Source organism: Cetorhinus maximus, chromosome 33, assembly GCF_964194155.1.
Source record: "Cetorhinus maximus chromosome 33, sCetMax3.hap1.1, whole genome shotgun sequence".
Lineage (NCBI taxonomy): Eukaryota > Metazoa > Chordata > Chondrichthyes > Lamniformes > Cetorhinidae > Cetorhinus > Cetorhinus maximus.
The window spans coordinates 6,874,972-6,885,784 of record NC_135911.1 but is presented as its reverse complement, the minus strand read 5'-3'; the positions used below and the strand labels follow the sequence as shown (position 1 = coordinate 6,885,784).

The following is a 10,813-nucleotide window of genomic DNA, read 5'->3' as shown; positions in this document are numbered from 1 at the left end:
GTTAGAGAGAGAGGGGGAAATGGGTCAGTTAGAGAGAGAGGGGGAAATGGGTCAGTTAGAGAGAGGGGGAAATGGGTCAGTTAGAGAGAGAGGGGGAAATGGGTCAGTTAGAGAGAGAGGGGGAAATGGGTCAGTTAGAGAGAGAGAGGGAAATGGGTCAGTTAGAGAGAGAGAGGGAAATGGGTCAGTTAGAGAGAGAGGGGGAAATGGGTCAGTTAGAGAGAGAGAGGGAAATGGGTCAGTTAGAGAGAGAGAGGGAAATGGGTCAGTTAGAGAGAGAGGGGGAAATGGGTCAGTTAGAGAGAGAGAGGGAAATGGGTCAGTTAGAGAGAGAGGGGGAAATGGGTCAGTTAGAGAGAGAGGGAAATGGGTCAGTTAGAGAGAGAGGGGGAAATGGGTCAGTTAGAGAGAGAAAGGGAAATGGGTCAGTTAGAGAGAGAGGGGGAAATGGGTCAGTTAGAGAGAGAAGGGGAAATGGGTCAGTTAGAGAGAGAGGGGGAAATGGGTCAGTTAGAGAGAGAGAGGGAAATGGGTCAGTTAGAGAGAGAGGGGGAAATGGGTCAGTTAGAGAGAGAGAGAGGGAAATGGGTCAGTTAGAGAGAGAAGGGGAAATGGGTCAGTTAGAGAGAGAGAGGGGGAAATGGGTCAGTTAGAGAGAGAGAGGGGGAAATGGGTCAGTTAGAGAGAGAAGGGGAAATGGGTCAGTTAGAGAGAGAGAGGGGGAAATGGGTCAGTTAGAGAGAGAGAGGGGGAAATGGGTCAGTTAGAGAGAGAGGGAAATGGGTCAGTTAGAGAGAGAGAGGGGGAAATGGGTCAGTTAGAGAGAGAGGGGGAAATGGGTCAGTTAGAGAGAGAGGGGGAAATGGGTCAGTTAGAGAGAGAGGGGGAAATGGGTCAGTTAGAGAGAGAGGGGGAAATGGGTCAGTTAGAGAGAGAGAGGGAAATGGGTCAGTTAGAGAGAGAGAGGGAAATGGGTCAGTTAGAGAGAGAGGGGGAAATGGGTCAGTTAGAGAGAGAGGGGGAAATGGGTCAGTTAGAGAGAGAGAGGGAAATGGGTCAGTTAGAGAGAGAGAGGGAAATGGGTCAGTTAGAGAGAGAGAGGGAAATGGGTCAGTTAGAGAGAGAGGGGGAAATGGGTCAGTTAGAGAGAGAGAGGGAAATGGGTCAGTTAGAGAGAGAGGGGGAAATGGGTCAGTTAGAGAGAGAGGGGGAAATGGGTCAGTTAGAGAGAGGGGGAAATGGGTCAGTTAGAGAGAGAGAGGGAAATGGGTCAGTTAGAGAGAGAGAGGGAAATGGGTCAGTTAGAGAGAGAGAGGGAAATGGGTCAGTTAGAGAGAGAGGGGGAAATGGGTCAGTTAGAGAGAGAGAGGGGAAATGGGTCAGTTAGAGAGAGAGAGGGAAATGGGTCAGTTAGAGAGAGAGAGGGAAATGGGTCAGTTAGAGAGAGAGAGGGAAATGGGTCAGTTAGAGAGAGAAGGGGAAATGGGTCAGTTAGAGAGAGAGGGGAATGGGTCAGTTAGAGAGGAGGGAGGGAGGAGATGGGGTAGAGGAGAGGAGTGATAAGGAGGAGAGGGAGTGTTGGAGGGAGAGTGGGCAAGGGGATTGGGGCAGAGGGCGTGAGGAGAGTGGACTGAATGAAAGGAGGGAGAGGGGAGTAGAGAAGAGGGCCCGTGTTAGTGACTGGACAGCAGTAGACAAGGCAATAATGATGGTGCTGAGATATCCCAGTCATGGGTCAAGGGCGACATAGGAAGGAGTTATTATGGATTGTTTAGTGTAGAATTTTACCTTCAGTACTTGATAACCTGACCAATCAAACCTCAGCATCCCCCTCCCTCACAACAGCTTCATAGAATTTCCCTTTCTCTCATCCTCCCATCTCTCTCTGCATTTTCCCCTCCCCTCTCTCCCTTCTCCTCATCTCTCTCTCCCATGCTCCTCCTCCACTGTCTCTCCCCATCCCCCTCCTCCACACTCTCTCCCCCCCCTCCACTCTCTCTCCTCCTCCACTCTCTCCCCTGTTCTCTTCCTCCTCCCTCTCCGCCTCCTCCTCTCTCTCCCCCTCCTCCTTCTCTTCCTCTCTCTCCCCTCCTCCTAGTCCACTCTCTCATCCTTCCTCCTCCTCCTCTCTCCCCCTCCTCTTCTCTCCCTCTCCTCCTCCTCTCCTCTCCCCCTCCTCCTCTCTCCCCCTCCTCCTCCTCCTCCTCTCTCCCCCTCCTCCTCCTCCTCTCTCCCTCCTCCTCTCTCTTCCCCATCCCCTCCTCCTCTCTCTCCCCCTCCTTCTACTCCTCTCCCCCCCCCACTCCTTCTACTCCTCTCTCTCCCCCCTCCTTCTACTCCTCTCTCTCCCCTCTCCTCCTCCTCTCACCCCCTCCTGCTCCTCTCTCTCCCCTGTCCCCCTCCTCTCTCTCCCCTGTCCCCCTCCTCCTCTCTCTCCCCTGTCCCCCTCCTCCTCTCTCTCCCCTGTCCCCCTCCTCCTCTCTCTCCCCTGTCCCCCTCCTCCTCTCTCTCCCCTGTCCCCCTCTCTCTGCCCCCCTCATTCTCCTCCTCTCTCACCCCCTCCTAAAATCTAGACCATGTAGTTAGACAAATACCTTCAGTCTAAAATTCAGTGCAACATCTCTCTTTCAAACATGCTCAGCCCACCCTCCCTGGGACCCTCAGAGCCCGTCTTGTCTGAGATAGGTTTGTCCATGGGCTCACGCACTGGGGGTGCACGTTCGCTGTTGGCTGATGATTGCACAATGTTCAGCACCATTTGTGACTCCTCAGATACTGAAGCAGTGCATGTCCAAATGCAGCAAGACCTGGACAATATCCAGGCTTGGGCTGACAAGTGAAAAATAACATTCGCGCCACACAAGTGCCAGGCAATGACCATCTCCAACAGGAGAGAATCTTACCATCGCCCCTTGATGTTCAATGGCATTATCATCACGGAATCCCCCACTCTCAACATCCTGGGGGTTACCATTGACTAGAAACTGAACTGGACCAACCATATAAATACTTGGCCAGAAAGGCAGGTCAAAGGCTAGGAATCCTGCGGTGAGTAACTCACTTCCTGATTCCACAAGCCCTGTTCACCATCTACAAGGCACAAGTCAGGAGTGTGATGGAATATTCTCCATTTTCCTGGATGAGTGCAGCTCCCACAACACTCAAGAAGCTCGACACCATCCAGGACAAAGCAGCCCGCTTGATTGGCACCCCATCCACAAACATTCACTCCCTCCACTACCGACGTACAGTAGCAGCAGTGTGTGTACCATCTACAAGATGCACTGCAGGAATTTACCAAGGCTCCTTTGACAGCACCTTCCAAACCCATGACCACTACCATCTGGAAGGACAAGGGCAGCAGACAGATGGGAACACCACCACCTGGAAGTTACCCTCCAAGTCACTCACCATCCTGACTTGGAAATATATCGGCCGTTCCTTCAGTGTCGCTGGGTCAAAATCCTGGAACTCCCTCCCTAACAGCACTGTGGGTGTACCTACACCACTTAGACTGCAGCGGCTCAAGAAGGCAGCTCACCACCACCTTCTCAATGGGAACTAGGGATGGGCAATAAACGCTGGCCCAGCCAGCGAGGCCCACATCCCGTGAATGAATTAAAAAGTTCCAAAATAACAGGAGCACACTTGAATGCCATCTTGCTGCTTTGCCTCATGTCTTACCTTTAGTGCAGGGGCAGTGAGACCAGATTCATATGTGAAGCGCAGCTCCCGACAGGGTCCATAACAGACCAAGTCTCAGACCGAGAGCGCTGGAAGAGCCTGCAGTGTTGAGGGACGGGGAGCTGTGACACAAGCCACGCCTGCTCTGAGATTGCAGTGGAATGTCACCGACAAACAGGGGCAATACCACATACAGCCAGCACTGGGCATCAGGGGGAATGAAGCAGGGGAGGTCACAGAATAAATACATGATCTCTGTCAGTAATGTAAAAGACGGCATAAACAAATCATTATAGTACAAGAATTTAACAAAAGTAACAGGTACAGACTCAAAGACAGAAAAACACAGGCAACTGACTTACACATGTACACATAGACACACACAGACAGACAGATGGACACAGACAGACAGACACACACACACACACACACACACACGCACACACACACACACACACACAGTCACAGGTATAAAGGCAGCATTCCAAACAATTCAGATGAAGTAAATTGCACCTTCCCTGCACTGGCCAAAAATAAGCATTGTGCTTTGGTCTCCATTCGTGTCAGGTCTCACGCACGAGCAAGAGTGCCCCTGGCAGCCCCCCCCACCGTCCTCCTCAGGGCACGTCTTGCAATGGGCTTCGCTTGTGCTTAGACCACCCCCCCTCCCGCGTACTATCGCTGTCTTCTGCAGGGTGTGCGGGTCACACTCGCTCCCCGAGCACACTGGAGCTCTGCGCTCACAGCAAAGGCAATTGAGGGAGGGAGGGGGGGTGGATATGCGATCGTACCATTTGCTTCACATAAACGTGTGCGCAATCCCTGGCGATGGGGGGTGGTGGGGGGATTGCATTTGGGAGAAACCCCACACCGAACGCCCTGCGGTCCCCGGGACAGTCCTGCGAACAGTCACAGCCCTTTTGAAAAGGGGGGTTAGTCTGAGGATGAAAGCGGAATAAGATCATCTAGAAAACGCTGCAATCTGCACGCCCACGGAGACACATCACGCCACTGTTCCCTCGTGCACGAGGAGAGTGCAGACACCGCGGGGCGGTCTAGGCCCCAATTTCTCGGTTGGAGACCACGGTCAGGTCCTCGGGCTGCCGGACCTCGGCAGCAGGCGGGGGCTTGGCTCCCACCCTCTCCAGCTTGCGATGTTTGCGAGTCTGGCCGGCGGCGGCGGGGGCGGCCGCCGGGCCCTGGAGGACCTCCCGGATCTTGACCACGCAGATGTTGGACGCCTCCTTGGTCTCGCGGGAGAGGTGGGAGAGGCTGAGGAAGCCGTGGGGGAGGTCCTCCACCACCTGCAGGCTCACCGTCTGGCCCGCGCTCCGCAGCCGCTTGGCGAACATCACCGAATCGTCCAGCATGGGGTCCAGGGCGCAGGCCTGAAGCGGGGGGGGGGGGTGGAGGGAGGAGGAGGAGAGCACTGTTTAATATCCGTCCCACACCACCATCTGCAAACCAAGTGTCCGACCCACACCTTAACCCAAACCGCGCCGCTCCCAAATCAATCCCCATCTCCATTAAAACAAGGAGCGCATGGGCCAGGACACCGGAGTGGGGCTGGGTGGGGGGGGAAATTTGCATTCCCTGTTGCAATTTGCGCACAGCAGGATCCCAAATATAGCAACGTGCACAAGGCCAGGTAGCATCTTTTTGTGACGCTGGGTGAGGGATGAATACTGACCCCAGGGAGAACTCCTCGATTCTCCTTTGAAGAAGCGGCCTCTAATTTTTGATATCCAGCTGAGAGGGAAGGTGGGGCCTGGGTTTAGGGTCTCCTCCTGAAAGACGCCAGCTCCGATAATGCGGGGCTCCCTCAGTACCCGCAGCACACTGGGCGTGTGTAGGCCCGGCCCATGGGCTCAAGTCTCTGGTGCTGAGCTTTGAACCCGCGAGTTGCTGATTCAGCAACAAGAGAGAGTGCTGGACCCTACTGAGCCACAGCTGACACCCGGCATGGGGATCATCACAGTCCATTTACAGGGTGTCCCAGTGAGTGTGTGAATATTTACAGGGTGTCCCGGGGAGTGTGTGAATATTTACAGGGTGTCCCGGGGAGTGTGTGAATATTTACACGGTGTCCCAGGGAGTGTGTGAATATTTACAGGGTGTCCCAGGGAGTGTGTGAATATTTACAGGGTGTCCCGGGGAGTGTGTGAATATTTACAGGGTGTCCCGGGGAGAGTGTGAATATTTACAGGGTGTCCCGGGGAGTGTGTGAATATTTACAGGGTGTCCCGGGGAGTGTGTGAATATTTACAGGGTGTCCCGGGGAGTGTGTGAATATTTACAGGGTGTCCCGGGGAGTGTGTGAATATTTACAGGGTGTCCCGGGGAGTGTGTGAATATTTACAGGGTGTGCCAGGGAGTGTGTGAATATTTACAGGGTGTCCCGGGGAGTGTGTGAATATTTACAGGGTGTGCCAGGGAGTGTGTGAATATTTACACGTTGTCCCAGGGAGTGTGTGAATATTTACAGGGTGTCCCGGGGAGTGTGTGAATATTTACAGGGTGTGCCAGGGAGTGTGTGAATATTTACAGGGTGTCCCAGGGAGTGTGTCAGTATTTACAGGGTTTCCCGGTGACTGTGTCAGTATTTACAGGGTTCCCGGGGACTGTGTCAGTATTTACAGGGTTTCCTGGGGACTGTGTCAGTATTTACAGGGTTTCCTGGGGACTGTGTCAGTATTTCCAGCTGTTCCTGGGAGTGTGTCAGTATTTACTGGGTTTCCCGGGGACTGTGTCAGTATTTACAGGGTTTCCCGGGGACTGTGTCAGTATTTACAGGGTTTCCCGGGGACTGTGTCAGTATTTACAGGGTTTCCCGGGGACTGTGTCAGTATTTACAGGGTTTCCCGGGGACTGTGTCAGTATTTACAGGGTTTCCCGGGGACTGTGTCAGTATTTACAGGGTTTCCCGGAGACTGTGTCAGTATTTACAGGGTTTCCCGGGGACTGTGTCAGTATTTACAGGGTTTCCCGGGGACTGTGTCAGTATTTACAGGGTTTCCCGGGGACTGTGTCAGTATTTACAGGGTTTCCCGGGGACTGTGTCAGTATTTACAGGGTTTCCCGGAGACTGTGTCAGTATTTACAGGGTTTCCCGGGGACTGTGTCAGTATTTACAGGGTTTCCCGAGGACTGTGTCAGTATTTACAGGGTTTCCCGGGGACTGTGTCAGTATTTACAGGGTTTCCCGGGGACTGTGTCAGTATTTACAGGGTTTCCCGGGGACTGTGTCAGTATTTACAGGGTTTCCCGGGGACTGTGTCAGTATTTACAGGGTTTCCCGGGGACTGTGTCAGTATTTACAGGGTTTGCCGGGGACTGTGTAAGTATTAACAGGGTTTCCCGGGGACTGTGTCAGTATTAACAGGGTTTCCCGGGGACAGTGTCAGTATTTACAGGGTTTCCCGGGGACTGTGTCAGTATTTGCAGCTGTTCTTAGGGACTGTGTCAATATTTACACGGTTTCCCGGGGAGTGTGTCAGTATTTGCAGCTGTTCCTAGGGACTGTGTCAATATTTACAGGGTTTCCCGGGGAGTGTGTCAGTATTTGCAGCTGTTCCTAGGGACTGTGTCAGTATTTACAGGGTTTCCCGGGGGACTGTCTCAGTATTTACAGGGTTTCCCGTGGACTGTGTCAGTATTTGCAGCTGTTCCTAGCGACTGTCAGTATTTACAGGGTTTCCCGTGGACTGTGTCAGTATTTGCAGCTGTTCCTAGCGACTGTCAGTATTTACAGGGTTTCCCGGAGAGTGTGTCAGTATTTGCAGCTGTTCCTAGGGAGTGTGTCAGTATTTACAGGATCCCAGGGAGCCTGTCAGTATTTACAGAGAGACCCTGGGGAGAATAACAGTATTTACAGAGATACCCCAGGGAGTGTTTCAGTATTGACAGGGAGTCCCAGGGAGAGTATCAGTATTTACAGGAAGTCTAAGAGTGTGTCGGTATTTTCAGGGGGGCCCCGGGGAGAGTATCAATATATACAGGGGAACCCTGGGGAGTGTGTGAATATTGACAGTGGTTCCCAGGGAGTGTGTCAGTATTTACAGGTGGTCCAGGAGAGAATGTCAATATTTAGATGGAGTCCCGGGGAGAATTTCAGTATTTACAGGGAGTACCAGAGACTGTGTCAGTGTTTACAGGGGGTCCCCGGGGAGTGTGCCAGTATTTACAGGAGTTCCCGAGAGTGTGTCAGTATTTACAGGGGGTCCCCGGGGAGTGTGTCAGTATTTACAGGGGGTCCCCGGGGAGTGTGTCAGTATTTACAGGGGGCCCCAAGGAGTGTGTCAGTATTTACAGAGTGTCCCCGGGGAGTGTGCCAGTATTTACAGGAGTTCCCGAGAGTGTGTCAGTATTTACAGGGGGTCCCCGGGGAGTGTGTCAGTATTTACAGGGGGTCCCCGGGGAGTGTGTCAGTATTTACAGAGGGTCCCCGGGGAGTGTGTCAGTATTTACAGAGTGTCCCTGGGGAGTGTGTCAGTATTTACAGGAGTTCCCGAGAGTGTGTCAGTATTTACAGGGGGTCCCCGGGGAGTGTGTCAGTATTTACAGGGGGTCCCCGGGGAGTGTGTCAGTATTTACAGAGGGTCCCCGGGGAGTGTGTCAGTATTTACAGAGGGTCCCCGGGGAGTGTGTCAGTATTTACAGGGGCTCCGGGGTAGGGGTGGGGGGGGGGTTGTCAATATTTACAGGGGGTCCCGGAGGGTGTGTCAGTATCTAGAAGGAGTCCCAAAGAGTGTGTATATATACACAAGGGTCTCCCAGTAGATCTGTCAGTATTTACAGGCATTCTGAGGGAGTGTGTGAGTATTAACAAGGGGGTCCCAGGGGGTGTGTGAATATTCACAAGGGGGTCCCAGTGGGTGTGTGAGTATTCACAAGGGGGTCCCAGTGGGTGTGTGAGTATTAACAAGGGGGTCCCAGTGGGTGTGTGAGTATTAACAAGGGGGTCCCAGTGGATGTGTGAGTATTAACAAGGGGGTCCCAGTGGGTGTGTGAGTATTAACAAGGGGGTCCCAGTGGATGTGTGAGTATTAACAAGGGGGTCCCAGTGGATGTGTGAGTATTAACAAGGGGGTCCCAGTGGATGTGTGAGTATTAACAAGGGGGTCCCAGTGGATGTGTGAGTATTAACAAGGGGGTCCCAGTGGGTGTGTGAGTATTAACAAGGTTATCCCAGTGGGTGTGTGAGTATTAACAAGGGGGTCCCAGTGGGTGTGTGAGTATTAACAAGGTTATCCCAGTGGGTGTGTGAGTATTAACAAGGGGGTCCCAGTGGGTGTGTGAGTATTAACAAGGTTATCCCAGTGGATGTGTGAGTATTAACAAGGGGGTCCCAGTGGGTGTGTGAGTATTAACAAGGTTATCCCAGTGGGTGTGTGAGTATTAACAAGGGGATCCCAGTGGGTGTGTGAGTATTAACAAGGTTATCCCAGTGGGTGTGTGAGTATTAACAAGGGGATCCCAGTGGGTGTGTGAGTATTAACAAGGGGATCCCAGTGGGTGTGTGAGTATTAACAAGGGGGTCCCAGTGGGTGTGTGAGTATTAACAAGGGGATCCCAGTGGGTGTGTGAGTATTAACAAGGGGGTCCCAGTGGGTGTGTGAGTATTAACAAGGGGGTCCCAGTGGGTGTGTGAGTATTAACAAGGTTATCCCAGTGGGTGTGTGAGTATTAACAAGGGGGTCCCAGTGGGTGTGTGAGTATTAACAAGGGGGTCCCAGTGGGTGTGTGAGTATTAACAAGGGGATCCCAGTGGGTGTGTGAGTATTAACAAGGGGGTCTCAGTGGGTGTGTGAGTATTAACAAGGGGATCCCAGTGGACGTGTGAGTATTAACACCTCAGAAGGGGATCGCAGGGAACGTATTTGTCTTCACAAGGGGGTCAGGTGTGAAGGTTTTAAATTTCTGTTGGGACTGGTGAAGTCTGGCGAGGTGAGGGAGGGGATCTGGTGCCTGCAGGATCTGGACCCCAGGGTGCTGGCTAGGGAGAGGCCATTGGGCGATGGAGGCAGGGTGAATTGGGTAAGAGCTGACACTCACCACTAGATGTATAGGCGGCAGCCCCCGGAGCATGTCATCTGGGGCCAGCAGCGGAGACATGAAGGGGTTCTTCACAATGGCCGTGGTCTGCAGTTTAATGTTGCCTGTCGCCGTGTCGCTGCGGAGGGGCTGGAACCCTCCGGGGAACTCCGTCGTCCGCGGTGCTTCCTCGCCGGGTTGGCTCCTCTGCCCTTCCTCTCCTTCCTCCCCCTCCTGGTAGAAGCCAGCTCTGGGCCTGCCGCTGGCTTGGGCCCGCGCGTCGGCTTCCCGGTCCGGCAGGCTCTGCCTGCTGGAGGGTGGGGTGTCCTCGCCCAGCTCCCGGCAGGTCCGGCTCATCACAAAGTCGTGCTCGTGGTCCGAGGAGGAGCTCGTGGAGGTCCCGGTCAGGGCAGCTTCCGAGCAGCTCTTCCGCACCACCTCTGACCGTGGGTTAAAGGGGTGGGGGGGGGGGGGAAGAGTAGTTGTGGTTGGGGAGGGAAGAAGAAGACAGGGCTCATCTTAGTCTCGGTCTCAGTCATAACTTCAAAACCTGCTCCCTTTTCACCCCCAATACCGAAAGCCCGTGCTTAAACCCCACAGATGCCAGGACTAATCCCACCGCTTGGCACAGGACTGTTAGGAGGGACGTGCAGGTCCATAGCGCCTTTCACTACCTCAGCCCCTCTGAAAGTGCTTCACATCCACTGAAGTGCCTTTTTTCATTTCGAAGTGCAGTTGTAAATGTAGGAGTCGGGGCAGCCAATTTGCACACAGCCAGGTCCCACACTGACAGCAGTGTGTTAAGGAACAGGTCATCTATTTTATTGCTGGAAAGGGCGGACATGTTGCTGAAGCTTCTCATCGTGCACTCATCGGGACAAACACAAGAACGGCAAATTTCAAATGATCACCCAGCCATCTGCAGCTGCTTCAGTCAATGGCCTTCCCTCCATCATAAGGTCAGAAGTGGGGATGTTCGCTGATGGTTGCACAATGTTCAGCACCATTCGCGACTCCTCAGATACTGAAGCAGCTCATGTCCATATGCAGCAAGACCTGGACAATATCCAGGCTTGGGCTGCTAAATGGCAAGTAA

The 10,813-nt window shown here is 53.3% G+C and overlaps 1 protein-coding gene across 1 annotated transcript in view; it reads right to left on the bottom strand.

The window, feature by feature from the left end:
* Positions 1–3,976: 3,976 nt before the first annotated feature.
* lipeb (lipase, hormone-sensitive b) overlaps positions 3,977–10,813 on the bottom strand; it is a 62,462-nt gene continuing 55,625 nt past the window's right edge. Inside the window, exons 10-11 of the mRNA XM_078533473.1 lie at positions 9,739–10,157; positions 3,977–5,072 (exon numbers count right to left, since the gene is read on the bottom strand). Of these exons, the coding sequence (XP_078389599.1) occupies positions 4,740–5,072; positions 9,739–10,157 (752 nt within the window). The 3' untranslated portion in view covers positions 3,977–4,739. The remainder of the gene's footprint in view (positions 5,073–9,738; positions 10,158–10,813) is intronic.